Source organism: Aquarana catesbeiana, linkage group LG11 (genome assembly GCF_042186555.1).
Source record: "Aquarana catesbeiana isolate 2022-GZ linkage group LG11, ASM4218655v1, whole genome shotgun sequence".
In the NCBI taxonomy this organism is placed as follows: Eukaryota; Metazoa; Chordata; class Amphibia; order Anura; family Ranidae; genus Aquarana; species Aquarana catesbeiana.
Genome location: NC_133334.1, coordinates 255,946,736 through 255,969,213, shown reverse-complemented (window position 1 = coordinate 255,969,213; position 22,478 = coordinate 255,946,736). Strand labels below are relative to the sequence as shown.

The 22,478-nt window shown below is 43.3% G+C and overlaps 1 protein-coding gene across 1 annotated transcript in view; it reads left to right on the top strand.

Annotated features, from left to right (window-relative positions):
• Window positions 1–22,478, top strand: part of ZC3H18 (zinc finger CCCH-type containing 18) — a 167,173-nt gene that overhangs the window by 141,651 nt on the left and 3,044 nt on the right. Inside the window, exons 10-17 of the mRNA XM_073603892.1 lie at window positions 1,074–1,208; window positions 4,100–4,198; window positions 7,242–7,388; window positions 7,473–7,616; window positions 9,723–9,731; window positions 13,979–14,139; window positions 15,377–15,714; window positions 17,615–17,711. Of these exons, the coding sequence (XP_073459993.1) occupies window positions 1,074–1,208; window positions 4,100–4,198; window positions 7,242–7,388; window positions 7,473–7,616; window positions 9,723–9,731; window positions 13,979–14,139; window positions 15,377–15,714; window positions 17,615–17,711 (1,130 nt within the window). The remainder of the gene's footprint in view (window positions 1–1,073; window positions 1,209–4,099; window positions 4,199–7,241; window positions 7,389–7,472; window positions 7,617–9,722; window positions 9,732–13,978; window positions 14,140–15,376; window positions 15,715–17,614; window positions 17,712–22,478) is intronic.

Here is a 22,478-nt window from a genome sequence, read left to right as displayed (position 1 = left end):
CTTTTTAGGGCACATTCACACTGTTGATTTGCGGTAATGCAGGTTACATGCATTGGTGCTGTTAACTTTAAATGGCATCCTGGCGTACCTCCGCAATGCACATAACTAGCAAAAATGCAGCAGTTGTGAATTAAAGTCCATTGTGATGTCTTAGGCAAGCCATTAAAATGAATGGGCTGCCTTAAAGTGATTGTAAACGATCACCTTGTAAAATAACCTATTCAGTTTAAAATCTGGATGAAAGGCAAAACATTTTTCTATAGATTAAAAAAAAAAAAGGTATTGATAATGTTTTTTTTTTTTTTCCCTTTCATTTATAAGTGATCACATTCCCTCTGTTCTCAGCTGTATAAGAGCTGGAGGAAGGAGAAGCAGCATCACACTGAGCCTCCCAGTGAATGGCTGTGCAGTGGGGATGTGTCAGGACAGGTCTGATCATTGGAGGAGAGCACACTGAGTTCCCGGCATAGCTAGAGAACTGACCATGGTGTGTTCTCCTGCTTAGTGTGGTCAGTGTTTAAAAAGCAAGGGGACTAGCAGGAATTGCACATAAAGGAAGCAATACAAATAGAACAGGATACTTTCTCATAGAAGTACATGGTACAGCAGGCACATATCAGGAATATGAAGTTTTGTGGTAACAAACACTAGAATAACACAACACATGTTAAAGCTGAAGATTAATCAACTTTTAGTTTGCCTTCTCTGATTCTTCCCCCCCCCCCCCAATCAACATGTTAATTGGTTTAAATAAAACCATTTGTATGTTTAATTTTATACCTCAATTTAGACCCAGTGATATCTTCACTGGGTCTCTGTGCTCCTTTTATGCAGTGCGGGTAGATCATAGCTTGTGGGAGGGGCCAGCAGGGTGCTGTACATGGCTTCCTGAAAACATCACAGCCCCCTGCCTCGGTACTCCTCAGCCCTGATATGAGCAATGGGCTGGCTCTTGGGAGGAGTTATGTAAATACCAAAATGCCTTAAAAGGTGGGTATCAGTCTGAAGAAGTTGGCAGGGCATGCAGACCACGCATGAATTAATTAGTTATAACACTCCTAATAAGAAGGTTAACCGTTCTTGTTCTCTTTCAGGTCCTCCTCGCGATCATCCTCCTATTCCGGATCTTCGCGTTCCAGATCATCCTCGTACAGCTCTTACTCCAGCCGCTCCTCCCGGCACAGCTCCTTCTCCGGCAGCCGCTCCAGGTGCGCCGGTGTCCTGTTTATGTTCTGATTAATAATCATGTAATATTGCAGAATTCTGTCTTCTTTTTAGTTTTTTTTTTTTTTAGTTTTTTTTTATGTCAACCGAATCCACTGTAAAAAAACAAAACCAGTTCTTCCAGCTGTCGGAAACTGACACTTTCTGGTGTTGCAATTGTTCAAGCTTCCCTTTCTGCTCTCATTTGAAAACGTCAATACTCTGATGTCAGGGTCAAACAGGAAACCATGACTCCTCCAAGGATAACCATTTCTTTTGTAAACTCCCAAACTACTAAAAGGTGACTTGAATTGTCCTTACAGTGGTTATAAAAAGTTTACACACCCGTTAAAATGTCAGGTTTCTGTGATGTAAAAAAATGAGACAAAAATAAATCATTTCAGAACTTTTTCCACATTTTTAATATGACCTATAAACTGTACAACTCAGTTGAACAACAAACTGAAATCTTTTAGGTGGAGGGAAGTAAAAATAAAAAAACTGAAATAATATGGTTGCATAAGTGTGCACACCTTTAAACAAATAATTTGTTGAAGCACCTTTTGTTTTTATTACAGCACTCGTTGTTTTTGGGTATGGGTCTATCAGCATGCACATCTTGACTTGGCAATAATTGCCCACTCTTCTTTTCAAAAACACTCCAGATCTGTCAGATTGTGAGGGCATCTCCTGTGCACAGCCCTCTTCAGATCATCCCGCAGATTTTCAATTGGACAATGACAGCTGATCATGTGATGTAAACAGAGCCGGTAATTGGCTATTTTTCTCCTCGCGCTGATAGCATGAGAAAAAAAAAAAATCGGAACACCAGCGGCTCCCAGAGGGACATCGGTCCCAATAAAGGAGAGCTACCACCAGCTCATCTGTACCTAGCAGTGCCACCTATACAGTGTCTCAACAGTGCTGCCCTTCAGAGCCCATCGGTGCCACCTTATCTGTGCCTGGCAGTACCGCCTTATCTGTGCCTATCAGTGCCCACCAGTGCTGTCTCATCAGCGCATATAAATGAAGGGGAAAAATTACCTGTTTGCAAAATTTTAACACAAACTATGAAACATGATTTTTTTTTTTTTCTTTCAAAATTTTCCATCTTTTTTGTTTGTTTAGCAAAAAATAAAAACCCCAACGGTGATTAAATACCACCAAAAAAATGCTCTATTTGTGTGAAAAAAATTATAAAAATTTGAAATTGTGATTCTGGAACTAAATTGTGTGATTCTTTCTTTTCAGGTCCTGATCATTCGTTTTTTGTTTTTTTTTAACCTGCTGAGAGAGAGATAGATAGATAGATATAGATAGATATAGATAGATATATATATATATATATATCTATGAACTGAGCCTTAAGTGGAACTAAACCCTTCTATCATTTTCAGCCAAAGAAGCTGACATTTTTGGTCTCTCTTTGAGTTCAACTGACATGGTGCTGCACATGTGATCAGTTATGACACAAGCCATTTGATGGTTTCTCAGTTTTGGTTGAGGTCACAACCAATGTGACACTTGCCGAAAATGTAACACTTTTTTTTTTTTTTTTTTTTTTTTTTAAACTGGTAAATCAATGGATTTAGTTCCACTTTATGGTCTCAGGAAACCATTGCAAATATTACCATATCTACTGCTCATGGTACTTTTGCATGAACATTAAGAACCGATAAAAGAATGTGTCATACGTTTTATATTTTCAGTAAGGTGAACAGCAGGGGATCAGTGAAATGCTTCTTTACATTGGTAGTCAGTAGAGAATGGCCTTTTTAGATTGGTGGTCAGTGGGAGAGGGTCCACTTTACAATGACAGTGATTGGGCGAAGGGCCATCTTACAGTGCTTCTTCCGTTGGTGGGAAGAGTGCTCCTTCCCTTGGTGGGAAGAGTGCTCCTTCCCTTGGTGGGAAGAGTGCTCCTTCCCTTGGTGGGAAGAGTGCTCCTTCCCTTGGTGGGAAGAGTGCTCCTTCCCTTGGTGGGAAGAGTGCTCCTTCCCTTGGTGGGAAGAGTGCTCCTTCCCTTGGTGGGAAGAGTGCTCCTTCCCTTGGTGGTTGGTGGGAAGAACCCCAAGCAACCTCTGGAGGAATTCTGGTTGAGAAAGGCAACCCCAACCAATCTGGTTAGACTTTCTTGTCATCCCCAAAACCCTACTCAATAGACAACACTGTTTACATGCACTGCACTGATAATGGCCAACAAGCCTGAAACAGATGTGTGCTGTTTGGAATAAATAGCTGTATACTACATGGCTATACCTGTGATGTAAACCAGGGGTTTGGCCCAGGGACATACAGGAATTACATTCATGGTTTCACCCCTTATCGTTGACATTAGTGATGGAATAAGACATTCATATTTTGTGTTTAGAAGAATAGTAATAGGCCATGCATATGTCTTGGGTGCAATAGCAAGCTCTTCTGACCAAACCAGTTATCTAACCACATGGTCCTCTGCTAGAATATTGCTGAACAAACTTGCTCACATATGGGCAGATGTCTCACTACCATCATTCCTGTTATGTACCCTTCTATAGCCAGTCTATAGGCAACAGAGCAAAGCCAGCAATAGAGGTTCTGACCCTTCTCCACTCTACTAAAATGGGGTTCCCATCACTTTCTGCCTTCACAGAAAAAAAGGGGAAATCTTAGCAGTGAGGGCAATAAAATGCCATAAATTATTCTGATTTACTTTGTTCATTTCACATGTTTAGGAAGTGTGTTTAGTGCTGGCAGCTCCACTAGATTTATATAGCTGCTCACAAGGACATATTCAAATAAAATATGACAGAAGTTCTAGTTCTACCCCAACCTATCAAAAACAAATTTAAAAGTATTGTCTATTTTTTTTTAAATTGTGATTCTGGATCTTCATTGTGTGATTCTTTCTTTTCAGGTCCCGGTCATTCTCCTCCTCTCCATCTCCCTCACCAACGCCCTCACCGCACAAAGCTTCCGCTAAAAGCAAAGGGGACGCGGTTTCTGCACCTAAAGGGTGAGTGCCTGCCTACTGATCATGTGACTTTTCTCAAGCTGTGCACGAGGCACACTCACCCTCAATGCCTATCCCCTACAACAGCCAATGATACCTAGTAGATATAGACGTTTTATGCATATGTGTATATCCGTCCAGTGGAGTAACAGGTTTTTAATGAGTCTTATTGCATTTAATTAGTTTTTACCACTCACTGTAAAATAACCTTGCTCCCAAGAAAGTCCCTTCTCCCACAACTTGTCTGTTTACACCTGTTTATCTCCGGTCCAATGCGGTCTGCTAAAAAAGAAAAAAAAAATCGCTAGGGGATCGGCCCTCCTGTGTCTAGGCGGATCAGAGGCAGTCAGGTGTAAACAGACAGCGGAGTTCGTTTTACACCCGCCAGTCCATAGAGCAGAGTGGGCTTAGTCCGTGTCCGTTCTGCATAATCTGAGCAGACACGGACCTGTCATCCGCCCGCTATGCTCTGATCAGCAGGGGATTAGCGGACAGATCCCCTACTGATCTAATTGGTGTCCACCCCATATGAAAGGGGCCTAATAGTGCACTTGGGTTTGCCAGTCTGTATTATCCAGATCTCTCAACTGCATGCATCTTTTTAAACATCGTCACATCGCCATCATGTAAACATCGCCACATTTGGTATTAGGGGGATAAATAGGGCCCCATCGGTAGCATCATGGCAGGGAGGGGGGGGGGGGTTAGTGCCTCATTGTTGGTGTCAGCGGCAGAAATGGTGTCCCATTGTTGGTGTCAGATGGCAGAATAGTGTCTGGTGTCAGTGAGAGAAATGGTGCCCTAGGGGCCGGATAAAGACAAGCAAAGAGCTGCATTTGGCCCCCGGCCGCATTTTGAGACTGCTGCTATAGGGACACACAATTTAATAGAAGCAACCAAAAGTACTGGCTTACCACTGTTGATAACTTGGCAGTTATTGTAAAAAAAAAAAAGTGCATATCAAGGTCCTGGGATAACACTGCAGATAGTGTGGTAAGTGTAACATGCACAAATTTTGCAAACTGTTGGAAAGGGTGCCCTTCTACTTTTGGTTACACGTCAAAAATGTCAATTTCTCAGCAGTTGCAAGCTGAGTACATAATTCGACATGCTGTGACACTTGGGGTTTCCTGCTGTATGGCGGGTAGGTTTCCAGTGATTAAGATCTGACCCCGAGGAAAGCCATTTTCCAGCCCACAAGTATCCTCCTTTTAGGCAAATTACTTATTTTTAGATCATTTTTCCATTTTTTTTTTTTTTTTGTTTAATTCTTTTTTTTTCCAGTTTGCACAACTAAACCTTTTTGTTTATGCTGCATTTTTCTGTAGAAGTGTAGCGTATGAGCTTTGCCCCGAGGCTAACTTCTTGTCATTCTTGATCTAAGATGAACTATATTTAACTTGCGCAAAGAAATCTGAATCGTGACATAACTGGGCTGTTAATGTCCGTGTTCCCTTGAGTTTTTTTTTTTCCCTACAGTGCGAAGTGCCAAAAAGATAAATGAAAATGAGCTTTCTAGTGTAATTCACTGTAATTCACAGTATGTGATGTCTAATGAGGCCTAATAACTGCAGACATTCAGATCCAAACTTAATCCGATTTTAGATGGGAAAAAATGACATTTTCTGTTATTTTTTAAAAGTCTGTGGAGCAAATACTAAAAATGAGGTGTTTGAAATCCAGCCGTAACTGCCCTCCAGAAGATGCTTGGCAGTACTCTTCCCAAAGTGCACAATGCAGCCCAGAAAAATCCACCAAGCCAGCACTCCATACACTTATTATTAGTAATAGTTTTCCCTTGTAACGTGTTTTGGGCAATCTTAGCCTTCATTATAGCTCATGCTGGATTGGCCTGAACACGTTAGCAGGGGACATTTTTCTTTTACCTGATACACTGTTGTCAAAAGTATTGGGACGCCTGCCTTTACACGCACATGAACTTTAATGGCATCCCAGTCTTAGTCCGTAGGGTTCAATATTGAGTTGGCCCACCCTTTGCAGCTATAACAGCTTCAACTCTTCTGGGAAGGCTTTGCACAAGGTTTAGGAGTGTGTCTATGGGAATGTTTGACCATTTTTCCAGAAGCACATTTGTGAGGTCAGGCACTGATGTTGGACGAGAAGGCCTGGCTTGCTGTCCCCACTCTAATTCATTTCAAAGGTGTTCTATCGGTTTGAGGTCTGGACTCTGTGCAGGCCAGTCAAGTTCCTTCACCCCAAACTTGCTCATTCGTGTCTTTATAGACTTTGCTTTGTGCACTGGTGCGCAGTCATGTTGGAATCAGGAAGGGGACATCCCCAAACTATTCCCACAAAGTTGGGAGCATGAAATTGTCCATAATGTCTTGGTATGCTGACGCCTTAAGAGTTCCCTTCACTGGAACTAAAGGGCCAAGCCCAACCCCTGAAAATAAACCCCACACCATAATCCCCCCTCCATCAAATGGTTTGGACCAGTGCACAAAGCAAGGTCCATATTGTCACACATGCATAGAAATCCGGCCGGTCCCTGCTGATCCGAACAAATATCAATCCATCTATGGCCAGCTTAACCGATTCCTCCATCCATGGTATTTAGCCTACCTGCATGGCTGTTGTATTCTGACAGAAGCTGTCAGAATGCCTAAACACCTGCACCTGATTAGTTGCAGCCTAAGTTTGACAAAAACATTTCCAGCAGGCTTCTTCGAAATTGCTCGAACAATATCTTTTTTTGTCAGATGGTGCTGGGCTGAGCGAATTTCAGCCATCTTGCCAGGAACCAAACGAAATTTGCTCAGTGTATGGCCAGCTTAAGAGGTCAAGTTTGCAATACTTGTCTTGTGATGTCACTAGTAGTAGAATGAGGCTGAATGCAGTGGAGCGGCATGGAATGAATGCCAGAAGGGAGCCTTCACTTCTCGACCTGCAATAGAGGTGACGTTCAGATGGCGTCTCCAAAACTAAAATGAGCCTTTTAAATTACTCTGTAGAAGATTGCAGGGATCTTCTCTGAGATTGAATAAATACAACATGGAAATTTCTCTCTTTTCTTCTCGTTGTTCAGAGACAAACCAACTGTGAAGAAAGCTCCCCCTCCCGCAGCGCCTGCAGCAGCCCCGAAACCTGCAAAAGTTGGGGTAGAACCACCTAAAACCAGTGAAAACCGAATTGGACGAGCTAAAGAGACGAAGAGGAAAGTTCCACCCAGAAGGTACGACAACTCAAACTGGGCCTTTTGTATGACTTGGTGCTTACCTCTTATTCAGCACGCCTGACTGGTGTTCAAATATTTCAGGAGAACAGTCAGTGGCAGCGTCAGCGGAAGTGGCAGCAGTTACAGCGGCTCCAGTTCTAGATCCGGATCCCGATCAGTGTCCAGATCCTCCGGGTCTTCATCAGCCTCCGCGTCCCCTTCTCCATCCGCGTCTCGAAAATCCAGGTAAGATGTTTAGAAGTATCTCTGATTCCTAAAAAGAATATTAAGGTGCCAATTCCAATTAATTTCAACCTGTCTGGACCCTCGTTGAGGAAAATATTCTTTAAAGTGGGTTGTAATCCTTACATATACCCAGTGAAGTGAATGGCCTCCGGTAATACACAGATTTATAACGATAAAATTCAGAGCTGAATAACAAATGCACAAGTTCATAAAAGTCCTTTATGTCATAGAAGTCAGAGAGCGAAAACCCCATGCCAGCTTCAGTGTATTAGATGGATCCACACAGCACCACCGTGATCTAGGCAAATCTCCTTACCAGAGGAAATTGACCCTCAAATTATAGAGCGGTCAAACGAGGCTTGTAGAAAAAAACAGAATGGGCCACTCCCCACATCCCATCAGCAGCCTCCAGAAAGAGCAGGGCGGTGTTTGCAGCTGACATTCATAAACCAGTGACTTGTTAACCACTTCAGCCCCGGAAGGATTTACCCGCTTCCTGACCAGGCCATTTTTTGCGATACGTCATTGCGTTGCTTTAACTGACATTCGTGGGTGGCCAGCGGACATAGAGCTCTAGCGGCGCGTCCCCCGCAGTACCACATGTACAGAGCGACATACAGGTATGTCAGTTTGCGCAGCCGAGCCGCCTTGCGCGATCATGCGATGTTGTACCCAAAAAAAATTGATGTCCATTTTTTCCCCCACAAATAGAACTTTATTTTGGTGGTATTTGATCACCTCTGCGTTTGTTTATAGCGCAAAAAAAAAAAAAAAAGAGCGACAATTTTGAAAAAACAATATTTTTTACTTTCTGCTATAATACATATCCAAAAAATATATAAAAAAATAAAAACTAATTTCTTCCTCGGTTTAGGCCAATATGTATTCTGCTACACATTTTTGGTAGCAAAAAAATCGCAATAAGCGTATATTGATTGGTTTGCGCAAAAGTTCTAGCATCTACAAAATAGGGAAAAGATTTAGGGACTTTTTATTTTTTACTGGTAATGGCGAGCTGTGTTTTTTTTAGTGGGACTGTGACATTTCGGCAGACCAATCTGACCCTAAGTGACACTTTTTGGTGACCAGTGACACCAATACAGTGATCAGTGCTATAAAATGCACTGATCACTATATAAATGGCACTGGCAGGGAAGGGGTTAACACTAGAGGGCGATCAAGGGGTTAACTGTGTTCCCTTGGAAGTGTTTCTAACTGTATGGGGGATGGGTTGCCTGGGAGAAGAGAGAGATTTCTGTTCCTGATCTCTCTCTCCTCCCCTGTCAAAACGGGGATCTGTTTGTTTACATTGACAGGTCCCCATTCTGGCTCTTTCCCACAAAAAGCCGAGCCGCCTTGCCGCAGTATATATGCGGAAGGCGGTCGGCAAGTGGTTAAATGACTTCCTCCAAGTTTGCTTCTATAAAACCCCGAACCCTAGTAAAGTAAAGAAGCCATGTTGTAGTAACCTAAAAACTAAACGATTTCTTTTTTTCTTTGTCAAATGTTCACTCACATTAAAAACAATCAAAAATTAGCTTCTCAAACAATTTAAAAATGGCCACGGCATTCTCGGCGTGCTTGCATCATGCGTAGGTCCTACCTTGCGCGTTTTTCGTCATCAAGTACACGTCATCAGAGGTATACACCGAGATGAAATAAATCCTACATAAGTTGCACTTGTTTATCTCAAGCCCTCTCTCCTTTTACGTCTGTTTGTCCAGAATTTACACAGCCTTTATGAACTTCCAGAAGCATGCGGCAGAAATCTGATGTCACACACTGCCCAGCTCAGAGAGAAGTGCTGTTATCTGAGACCTGAGTGGAGGGAAGACTTAGACTGCTGCTTGGGTGCCGATCGGCAGACCCAGCTGCCATACACACACAGGCCAAATGTTGGCTGGTTTCTATTAAACTGGCCAATGCCACCCAATTTTTGGCCCTTGTGTACGGCCCTTTATTGTTTAAATCAGAATCCCTATTAAAGATTTGCTCTGGATCTAAAACAATCTTGTACTGCATTCAATTTTAGTTGTCCCTGGTTATCACACTAATGCATCTTGTTTCTTTTTTCTTCTGCATGTTCCTGAAATGGCGGTAAATCAGGAAGTCCAGGTATGCTCTGCATTATCTTCCTCTTAATGTTTATAAAAAAAATCTATTTTGGATATGTTGTCCTCCCACCTAGTTGACTGGTATTCACTCGTATCGGTTTATATCTGTTTTTAGAACATGAACTTTTAGTTTACACCACAACTGTGTAAACCTTATATAGACCGAGCGCAAAAAAAATACTTACTTCCCTTTTCTGTACAGTATAACACATCAATGGCTGGTGTGTGTTGCGAACATGATAGTTATAGGAGAACTTCTATGGGGCATCTGATTGGACTGTATATTGTAACCCCAGGAAAAGAAAACCGCTCCCCTTTCCTGGATGCATTTTTTTGATTGAAAACGTATACTTTATTTTGCATTAAAATATACAAAAAACAAATACTACAGTGGAGTAAATTCCGCTCTATACTGCGACGCAGCGCATAAATACACTACATAACAATACAGTTTCAAGCATACAAATAAATTACATTCATCCTGCGGTATGATGCCTAATGTGTTGCACAGAGTAATACCCTGAAGCGTCACATCATGCATGACGCCGCATTACCCCAAAAGCATTAACTAAAAACGTGTTACTAGATACATTTTACTTAAGCAAATGGGTGTGATGGGGTAGGGAGGGGGGAAAAAAAAAAGAGTTCACAGGCCCAAAGCTTTGTCGAACTGCCAGGGATACACAGGGGAGAGGGAAAATCTTCAAACCTCCACTTCCTCAAAGTCCATCAAGTTATAGTCTCTGAGCAGACTGTGAACCAGTCTGCGACAGTCCTCAATGGACATCCTCTCCCGCTGGTGGATGAGGCACTTTCTGGCGCACCATAAAGCATCCTTAGAGCAACACAGCACCCGCCAGGTGCTGTTAATGTCCTCCTGTGAATGAGTTTCACAAAAGAGTCCTTCAGCACACCGAAGTGTGTGATGACTGTCTGTGGCATAAAGTCTTTAAGTTCAGGTTCCAAGGCCCTCAACAGGCCCTGTGCAAAGAGGCACTCCCAGAAAACATGCAAAGCAGTTTCCTCCTGGATGATACAAAAAGGGCAGTGTCTGTATCTGCACAGGTTTCTGGCATGCATGAATGTCCTGAGCGGCAACCCCCCTTGGATTGCCATCCATGCCAGATCTTTGTGCCTGTGGGTGAGTCTCTTTAAAGAAACATTCCTCCAGACCACTTTGCAAGTGTCTGAAGGGAGGCCTGGAACAGTCTCAACAATGTCCAATGCTCTAATCAATTTGGATAGTTTTTGGCTTCCACAAGTCAGGCTTAACTCCATGCAGCCCCAACTCCTTGATAAACGTAAAAGTATCCAAGTAATACCAAGGAGTGTCCCAGTTGTAGGGGATGGAACTGTCCCATCCAAGAGGCAGGAGGAAAAAATGGGACATGGAATTACCGTCAAAGTTCTGTCAACCACAGTCCTGTGGTTGCAAGCAAAGAACACCCTCAGTAGAGTGGCAATGTCGGGCGTGTTCTTACTGCCCTTGAGAGGTTCCTTAAACATAACCACCCACTTCACGCTGTCCATTTTAGAGCTTCATATGAAGTGAAACACTGCCCTGGTGATGGCCTTGCAGGTGATAACCGGGGGGGGGGGGGGGGGGGTACTGCAACACAGGGAATCTCGCTGCGGAGTACCAGTGTTTTACATTCGATGGTGAGTTCTCTGAGGCTCCATAGTCCAAACCTCCAAACTTCTGTCGCATCTTGGCCAGTCTCTCCTCCCAGGACTTCAGGGCTGCGCCCTCAGCTCCGAACCAGACCCCAAGAACTTTGATAAAGTTCGTTTTTGATGCTGAAAGTAATGGGCGCAGAAGAAGGCAGGAACCACTTTCCGAAGAGCATGACCACTGACTTCCCACAGTTGACCTTTGCCCCTGAAGCTTTGCTGAAGTCCTCACAGGTCTGGACGAGTGTCGATGGAGCGCCGATCAGCACAGAGCACCGTTGCGTCGTCCATGTAGAGTGAGCACTTGACCTCCCGTCTGTCTGGTCCTAGTGCAGTGATCCTTCTAATCTCTGGGTTCCACCTGATGCTTTGGGCGAAGAGCTCTATACAGCAAAAAAGATGCATCCTTTCCTGGATGCGTTTAATGAGACAAAGCTGCGCCTCAGTTAAAGCAAAAAGATTAGTCTGTATGTATTTTGCCTTCCCTGGTTCCTCCCTCCCCTCTTTTTAACATGATGACATTTTAAAATAAAATCTTTCCATTTTCATTACATACTTTTTTTTAGGCTCAATGATGTCATTACTGGTTACCTGCTTTTCTGTATGCAGGGCAGGCAGATCATGGCTGGAGGGAGGGCCCAGCAGGGTGCTGTATGTAGCCTTTTGAAAATATCACAGCACCCGCCCTCAGTATTCCTCAGAGCATTCCTCCTGCAAGCAGTGAAGCTCGCTTGGGAGGAGTTATGCAAATATCAAAATTGGTTGGCATCAGTCTGGAGGAGTGGGCATTCTTAGGTTAAATTTGCATGCAGACTGCCATAAGTAACATCCACATGTGATGCTGAGCCTCTGATTGAAATAACTGAAATACAATGAATTAAAGGGATGGCCAGGGAACGGCAAGTTGGGAAGGAAACTGTGAAGGATCTGCTAAATGAGGCTGGACACTGTAAGAAGCTCACAATGTGCAATGAAATCTGAGCCAGTACAACTGTGCAAGCCTGAAGGGAAGGCACACCAGGTATTTTGGTAGTGTAATAGAACTGATGTTTTGGGTGTACCATGGCCTGGGGGTCGGGTTTACCTGGACCCATTCACACTGGCATTAATGGGCAGACTGACAGGGTTTCCTTAACCCCTTGCCATTTCTGACACTTCTCCCATATATGTAAAATTCTGATTTCTTTTTCTTTTTTTCTTTTTTTTCTTCCTAAAAATTACTTAAAACCCCTAAAATGGAGCAGTGATGGCAAACCTTGGCACTCCAGATGTTTTGGAACTACATTTTCCATGATGCTCAACTACACTGCAGAGTGCATGAGCATCATGGGAAATGTAGTTTCAAAACATCTGGGGTGCCAGGGTTCGCCATCACTGCCCTAGAGAATTAAATGGCGATCATTGCAATTTTAATGTCACACGGTATTTTGCACACTATAATGAAAAAAAAAAAATATGTAGCCCAATTTTTTTGTTACATATGAAAGGTGCTGTTGCGCCGAGTAAATGGATACCCAACATGTCCTGCTTTAAAATCGCGCGCGCTCGTGAAAGTGCGGCAAACTATGGTACTTAAAAATCTCTATAGGCGACGCTTACAGGTTTAGAGTTAGAGGAGGTCTAGTGCTAGAATTATTACTCTCGCAGTCGCGGAGATACCTCACATGTGTGGTTTGAACATCGTTTACCTATGGGGCGTGACCTACATATGCGATCACCACTGCGCGCGTGAACGAGGTGCATTATTTTTAATTTTTTTAATTTGTAAAATTTTTTTTATATATTTACACTTTCCCTTTTAGAATTTTTTTTTTTTTTTTTTTTTTTTTTTTTTTTATCGCTTTTATTCCTTTTGCAAGGAATGTAAACATCCCTTGTGATAGAAATAAGCAGTGTAAATATAATGTGTAGTGTACTATAATGTAAAGCATTAGATATATAAAAATAAAACCTAGTGCTTTAAAAAAAAAAGATTACATTGGTCTGGAACCGGAAAGTAACATCATGTCGCCGCTCCGGTCCTCCTAGACCATAGAGATGGATGGAGGCCTTCTTTCCCCTGCTTATGTCTGTTACCAATCACCGGATTGGTTTCCGGGCTCGCCGATCATCCAGGTTAGCCCGAGAACCACCAGGAAGTGGCGAATCTGCCACTCAGACCACTTTTATCTGTTAGAGAATTGCTGGCTGAGAAAAAAATAAAAAATTACCGGGGTTATGGCATATTGCTGCAACCATAACCCCAGAATTCCACTGCCAACTGATGTCTTTTGACTATGACCCGGTTGTCAAGTGGTTAGTCTGTGTTTTATTTGACTTTTTGTGTATTTTTTCTATTTGTTGCATTGGGGAGCATTTTAACCTGTGATCAGGCAGAGCTGTGTCTTGTCACTAGGACAAAGTTAAAAAAAATAAATTAAATAAAAATTGCTGCATTGACGTAACTCCATGTGTCTGCTGTCTAGTTAATACGGAGATGTTGTGGTTTTTTTTTTTTTTAGGAAGGTTATCTGTATCCCTGAAGTCTGCCTTGTGGGGTTGCTCCCCCCTCACTCACCTTCTCTGTATTTTCACCAGGTCGCTCAGTGTGAGCAGCGTCTCTTCTGTCTCCAGTGTTTCCTCCAGCAGCAGTTCTGTGCGTAGTGCCGACTCAGATGACATGTACGCCGACCTCGCCAGCCCCATCTCCTCGGCAAGCTCTCGATCACCGACTCCATCACAGCAAAAGAAAGAAAAAGGTAACTGGGCACTTTTATCTTAACCCCTTCCTGCCTAGTCCCAGCATCCCTTTACCATTGTTTTTACACCAAGGGGCAAGAAGAATCCGCCCTTATGATTTGGCTGTCACAGTGGCCAAATGATTGGGAGCTGGTCCCGCTGGCTACTAATTTAATGGTGGAGACCAAGAGCTGTCATTGACAGCTCTGTCCCTGTGCTGGGAGCACACAGTGAGCAAGCTCTCAGCACAAAAAGCTCTGCTGCCCATGGATGCGTATGTGTGGCATGTTGACATTAAAGCCTACCCCCTTTGCTGATGCACATTTGTGTTACTTGGGCAGCAACAGGTCAACATTAAAGTTGAACTATAGGCACAACAACTTGCATGTATAGTGGAATTCCAGCTTACTCCTAACTAGCCTTAAAGTGTTACTAAACCCACAACAGTAAAATCAGCCTATATAATACAGTAAAGCCTACTTGTTATACTCACCGTGGAACCTAAGGGGTTAATCCTCTGCATTGTGTAAAAAGGCTGTTTGATCCTGTCTTCTCTGATCCTCCCCTTCTTCCACAGTCTCCAAACCATCTCCTGATAGAACAGAGCCTTGCGGGCAAACTGCACATGCACAGTTTGGTGTCTAATGCTAGAGTATTTTTATTTCCTTGGGAGAGTGCATGTGATCAGCACTGTCCAAATGGAGGGTCAGCGGTTCCTGCAGCCTCATAGGATAATCAGGGAAGAATGTGAACGTCTACAAGCTTTAACCAGACACTGATAAGAAGTCACAAGACCGATACATACTGCTGATGAGAAAATGTATTTGTCAGTTTTTATTTACTAAAAAAATTGCATTTCCATGTTCTGTGTACTGTGGGAGACCAGATATATTGAATGCAGGCTCCTGGGTTTAGTAACACTTTAAAACATTCCCCTCCCCCTTCGTAACACCTATGCTAACTAACCTGTGTAAAAAAATATGTATATACATACCTATTTACAGACTTCACCATCTACAAGGGATATAAATCCATTTTGTGTGCACAAAACTTCTTTGCAATTCCAGATATTACCTTGTAGAAGCAGCAGTGACATCATTGATGTGCTGTACGTAGCCTGTGCAGAGCTGTGGGAGGGGCCCAGCAGGCTCCACCCACTACAGGCCACCTGCAGAAGACTTCTGGATAGTGCAGAAATGAGACCAGTCACCCTGTACACGCTATTCATTTGCATCTATGTCTGTTGTTTTTTTTTAGGTCCTTCTGACAAAACCAAAAAGGAGGTCCAGCGGCCTAAAGACGACAAACGCGTGCGGGAGGACGACAAACGCGTGCGGGAGGACGACAAACGCGTGCGGGAGGACGACAAACGCGTGCGGGAGGACGACAAACGCGTGCGGGAGGACGACAAACGCGTGCGGGAAGACGACAAACGCGTGCGGGATCCCGCTGCACTGACGGCAAAAGCACCAGCTGTCACAAAGCCATCGAAGCCGGTCAGCACTCCGAAAATATCCATTCAGCCTGCTGCCCCTCCACCAGCCCAGAGCGGCTTCAGTGCTCACAAGGAAATCAAACTGACTCTGCTAAGCAAGGTGATGATGTCCCTTTGTATTATCAGGATGTAATTTAATCTAAAGGTTTCTTTATTTGTAGTCTAGCTGAGCCTAGCTCAGATCTTACAGAAAACCTGTGCTTTGCTCATACAGTACCCAAGCAGATTATATATAGTCGATTATTGGGCAACAGTTTAGAGAAGTCACACCATACTCATCGTTTTATCATGGGATCCCCAGTTCCCCTGCCAAAGCGCTGCGGTGAGCACTAGAAAGGCAGCTCGGAGCAGATATAGAACTGAACGATCGGTGGTGATACGATCGCTCAGATCTCGAGCTTGGAGCTGACATGGTAGAGCTGCAGCATTTAGGTGAGTATGTAGGTTTTTTTTTGTTTTGTTTTGTTTTTTTAGAACCCTTTACTACTTCAATTGTTGCACCATAATGTTCGCATCATGCCATATAGATATAAGGTGAATAGATCACAAAACTGAGCGTGGTTCCGAGCGAGGGCTATGAGCCACAATTTGTATACACCTGACTATTGTATTACAGCGGCAGCTTTCTCATCTGGCACTCTATGCAGCTCACTCCATAGCAGCAGCACATTCCTCGAATTCCTCCCCTGTACTCAGTCATTTCTAATTTGTCATTAACCAGCAATAGTAGACGGCGAGCCCTGGCACTTGTCCAAGGTGAATATTATCCAGGTAACCACAGGAGCGGCCTGGAAAGCCCATTTACACCACACCACACTACACAGACGGCGAGCTGTACTTTCCTGCACCGGATTGCTTTATACACAGAAGAGTTTGTAGTGAGGGACGGGACAGGCCCGGAAAATCAGAAACCTAATTATTATTATTATTATTATTTAAGGTACTTGTATAGCACCGTCAATTTACACAGCACTTTACATATACATTGTACATTCACATCGGTCCCTACCCTCAAGGAGCTTACAATCTAAGGTCCCTAACACACATTCATATACTAGGGCCAATTTAGACAGAAGCCAATTAACCTACCAGCATGTCTTTAGAGTGTGGGAGGAAACCGGAGTACCCGGAGGAAACCCACGCAGGCACAGGGAGAACATGCAAACTCCAGGCAAGTAGTGTCGTGGTTGGGATTCGAATCAGCGACCCTTTTTACTGCTAGGCGAGAGTGCTACCCACTGCACCACTGTGCCGCCCATTATTATTATTATACAAGATTTATATAGCGCCAACATTGCTTTACAACATGAGGGAGACATTTCTGTTACAATACAATTCAATACAGGAGGAATCAGAGGGCCCTGCTCGTTAGAGCTTACAATCTAGGATATAATCCATCTTTCTGGTTAACCAAATGAACTATGATTGCTCTTAAACAGAACCTGAAATTGTGTGTGTGCAAAGGCCTCCCCCCCAATATACTCCCCTTGCCAGCGCTTCCTCTCCAGCTAACAGGCGCACCTGGCATCTCCAGTTCTTGGAGAACATAAGACCTTTTCACTTTAGACAGTGCTGTGCCTAGCGGCCAATTCCTGGGCCCAGTCACTGTCACGTGTCCAAGGGACTGGTGTCAGTGGCTCCTAAGGGGTCATCAATTTCAGAAGCTGTGGGGGTCCAAGGATGCCCTTTTCAGAGATTCTGCCGCCATGCCAAATTAAAGGGGACACGAGGGCGGCCTTGGCTGGTAAACCCTTCAGCTTCAATTATTCGATTCTCTGAAAAGCTTTTTAAAACTAAAGTGTAATGTACACTTCCATGTGAATTTGATGTCCACAACTAGTTAAATATAATAAAAATCTGGTGTGGATAATGAAGGTCATTGCGGTCTGGATTCTTTGTCACCCCTCCAGTTGGTGCAGTAAGTCCCATGCAAGGTTGAGCCCAGCTGTATCTCTTCCATCTGCCTCTGTCTCATAAAATTTTCTCTTTTCCTCCTCCAGGGCACAGATAAAGGGAGTAGGAAAAGATATGAACCTTCTGATAAAGACCGGCCGAGTTCACCGCCTGCTAAAAAGTCCAACCTGTCCCCAGAGCGGGGTGAGTATGACACACAACTCATATCTATTCCTCTGAACACTGGGAGGGCAGTACACCTTAAAGGGCCACTCTGCACAAAACTGATATTTTAATGTTTGATTCATACTGGAAAGTGTTTTTCTGTTGAATTCTTATTGCAGAGATCTTTGCAGTAAATTTCATTCTTCATATAAATACAATACAGAAGAGTGAAAGCCCCATTCAAATCAGTCTCTGCACCAGAGGAACTTACACTCTAATTCCCCCCAGTCACACACACTTATTATACATTTATATGACTCTGTCATATATTGCAGGGCTGCACGGAGAGCCACATCAGTCTCTACACCAGAGGAGCTTACACTCTAATGTCCCCCCATAGTCACACGCTATTATACATTAATATAGTTCTAACATATACCGGAGTACTGTACAGAGAATACTGAGCCAGTCACATCAGTCTGTGCAACAGAAAGAGCTTATGTTCCTATTGTCCCCCCACCGTCACACACTATTATTATTTTTATTATACATTTATAAATAGAGGTTTTCTATTTGTGTGGGCTTTTTTCTTTTTCTATTGGTTGAACTGGATGGACTTGTGTATTTTTTTTTCAGCCAAGCTAACTATGTAACAATATAGCACAGTGCTGTGCAGGGGACACTGAGCCAGTCACATCAGTCTTTGCACCAGAGGAGCTTATGCGCTAATGTCCCCTCACAGTCACACTGTTATACATTTATATAGCTCTGACATATACCACAGTGCTGTACAGAGAACACTGAGCCAGTCATTCAGTTTCTGCACCAGAGGAGCTTGCGCTCTAACTGTTCCCCACAGTTAGAACTATATAAATGTGTAATAATAGTGTATGACACATTCCAAAGCACTGTACTTGTCCTGTACACTCTATTGTCCCCCCCCCACCGTCACACACTGTTATTATAAATTTATATAGCTCTGATATACACTGCAGTGTTGTACAGAGAACACTGGGACAGTCACATCAAGCTTTGTATCAGAGGAGCTTGCACTCTGTCACCCCACAGTCAGTCACTATTATTATTGTACATTAATATAGCTCTGACATATACCATAGTGCTGTACGCGCTAATGTCCCCCCACAGTCAGAACTATATAAATGTGTAATAGTGTATGACACATTCCAAAGCACTGTACTGTGAATGAGTTTGTGTCTGTGTACAGCACTGCGGTATATGTTGGAGCTATAAAAATGTAGAAGACAATGTGTGATTGTGAGGGTACATTAGCGTGTATACTTGTCTGGTGCAGAAACGAATGTAACTGGCTCAGTGTTCCCTGTACAGCGCTACAGTATATGTCAGAGCTAAAAAAATAGAGTGTGACTGTAGGCTAACACTAGAGTGTACGCTCCTCTGGTGCAGAGACTGGCTCCGTGTTCTCTGTACCGCGCTCATAGAACAAACTAGAACTTGTCCTCGACATTAGGTGACTGGATGCTGCAGGTGAATGGGATCTCCCCGGGGCAGCTGTCTTTTTCGCACGCCGACCTTATCTCCTCATCTGACACAAGCCCGGCTGACATGCTGCTCAGCCTTCCTTATGGCGGATTGTTATTCCACACATCAGCAGTATTTTTAGCCGTATGCTGACATAGCGAGGTTCCCTTTCTGAATGGAATAACCTAATTTTAGATTCAAATAAACTATTTGCACGTAACAAGCATGTAAACACTTTAATTTTAGAAAAACTGATATTTTAACAGGCAAGAAATAAACATATATGTCTATTTTAGTATATGCAAATTCAAGAACTTAGAGATGCTATCCTGAACAGACGTAATATAATGCGCCCGATACAATAAAAGGATGTTTTTCTAATTTTTATATGTAACGTTTCTCCCTTTTTTTTTTTTTTTTTTTTCCTTCAATATTCTGTCCTCTTCCTTATTCAGAGGTGATAGTAAAATAAACTCTGAAAATTATTTTCTCTCTTATCTTACACCTAGGCAGGCTCTTGGCGTGGTGGCGGTGTATGTTTTACCGTAATTAAAAGATGTGAATGGGCCCCCAAAAATAAAATAGATTCATTCACCTCAAAAGGAGTGTTGAAGAGATGCTATGCGCTGCTCTAAAGCCCATATACAGGTCCCCCTCCGAGGACACCGGTGCTAAGCGCCATGCCCTGGGGCTCATCCCCTGCATGCCAAAGACATCCAGGAAAATAGAGAAGCTGACAGCACTAAGGCTAGGTTCACATTTATACATTGCAGGAACACACACAGAATTGCGCACTTTCCCGAAACTTGCTGCCCTTTTGCAGACGCATCTACAAATGCGTGCATTTTAGGATGCACCAAAACGCATGATGAGGAGCGTTTTCTCAAAGAATCGGGGGCGACTTTTGAGGGTTTCCCGCACATAGGGCAGCCCATTCATTTTAATCAAAAAATAAAGTTTTATTGTGTCTAGAAAAAAAGACGGCAAATACAAAGTGCAACAGGCACCAATCGTAAGACTTGTACGTTGACATATGCATACAGAATAGAAACCATTGGAGAGCATTTTAGCTAAGAATACCAATTTAAATGCAACAGAATACATTACACACAAAAAGAAGAAATGGTAACAAAAAGAGGGAGAACACCAAATATCCCAGTGCATGTTAGCAGAGCCGGATATACCTACGGGAGGGCATAAGTGGGGGATACATGTGGCAAAGCATGCCATACGTTCATTAAGTAACATATTCATTCTTGGTTGGGGGTTCATCCCTCTGCAGTACAAGTGGAAGCATCTTCTAACCATCGGTCCCGGATTTTATGACATTTGTTCAGGCAGCCCCTGTTCCTATACAATATTTTTTTATAGGGGAAGGTGACATTAATAGCCCCAATCCATTGTTGGATAGTCGGAGGCGACTCCCTTATCCAAGTCCTGGCTATTTGCATTCTAACCAGGAACAGTGACCATTGTAAAAAGGTGTTTAGATATTTGTCCTCCTCAGGGGTGGAGAGGAGACCCAGTATGCATTGATGAGGGCATAGGGTCAGAGGGGAACCCATACGGTCATGAAGAAAGTTGACCCCCTGTGTCCTGTACCCTTGGATAGAAGGGCAGGACCATAGCAGGTGGTAAAATGTGCCCCTGGGGTTGCCACACCTGGGAACATGCTGGGTTATGATCTGACCATTACTTAGGCGGGTTGGTGTTAAATAGGACCTGTGTAGTATGTATAGATGGGTGAGACAGCCGGACAACTTGGGGGATACAGATTTACATGTTGCTAACACCTCCTCCCATTCCTCATCCGTCACCTCCCCTACGTTCGTTGTCCATCGGGATTTCAATTGGTAGGCCAGAGCAGTAGCATGAGGTGGTTGTAAAACAGAGAAATTACTTTCCAGCCCATTTATTTTCTTCACGTGAAAATGCACAGAACCACGCGCGTGCTCCGATCGTGTGAATGGAGCCTTAGAGTATTCGAATGCTAAAAAGTCCTATACTGGATGGGCGCTAGGTATCTCCTTACTGGTGAAACTTTTATTTAAAGCAATCGCAAATAAACCAAATAGCATGCTAAATTAATATATAAACAAAAATGTCCATCTTATAGTCCATTGTAAAAACATCCACCATGTGACCACTGGTGAATCGCCACCTCCAAATAGTGCTCTATTTCATGCAGACAATCTTGCCATTGACATTTGTTTTTTGTGGTCCACGCCACCTTAAACACACACTGCCACTCACCAGATTTTAGGACCCAGTTTGTTGTGGGTCACCTTGCGTTTACTCAGACAATGGCATTCTCCAGACCACCATGCCTCACCCGATAAATGGCTCAGAGACAGATTCTAAGACCCAGTTTGTTATGGGTCAGCTTGCGTTCACTCAAACAGTAGCTCTCTCTAGACCTCCGCTAATCACCCAATGAATAGCTTAAAGGCAGTATAAACAAAAGGCAGACATGCTCCCCCGTAGCACAGCCAGGCTTACATTTATTATAATAATAAAAAGATACAGCAAACTTACAACTCACATTTGTTGGCGCCAGAGCCGGCACCCAGCCATATGAGCCGTGTATGGTAGGTCTCCGGCCGCCTTCTCCCGATACAGAGATTCAGCGTGCTTACCAGCAGCCGGATACTCCATCACTTGGATGTAGCGTCACTAACCACGTAACCCCGTCTCTACGTGTTTCGCCATAATAGCGTCGTCAGAAGGCTTGGGGTGTGGCCAATCAGGGCTCTTGTTTACCCTTCCCTGAAAAATTAACTCCTGTATTCAAATGCTGCCATTTTTACTGCTCAAGACTAATGAACACAGTTCCCTCTTGGGACCTCCTTTTCTGACATGTTTCACCCAGAAGACTGGGTTTAAAGCAGTATTTCATCCTACACTGAACCTTCTCTTGCCCTGCCTCCTCCGCCCTCCCTCTCTTTCAGTTGTTTGTATTGTTTTTCAATAGTTGTATGGTTTTCAATTGTTCGCTTTAAGGCAATTTTTTTTTGTGTATTGTATGTGAGACACAATTTTACCTTTTTTACAGGCAGTTTAGAATTTAGATTTTGTTTTATTGTAGGACTATTGGTTTCGGAACTATACGGTGTTTCTAAAGTCAAAAGTTTTTTTTATCTTGACCACTTCAGCCCTGGAAGGTTTTACCCCCTTATTGACCAGGCCATTTTTTGCGATACGGCACTGCGTTATATTAACTGACAATTGCGCAGTCGTGCGACGCTGTACCCAAATAAATTTTATGTTTTTTTTTTCCAACAAATAGAGCTTTCTTTTGGTGTTATT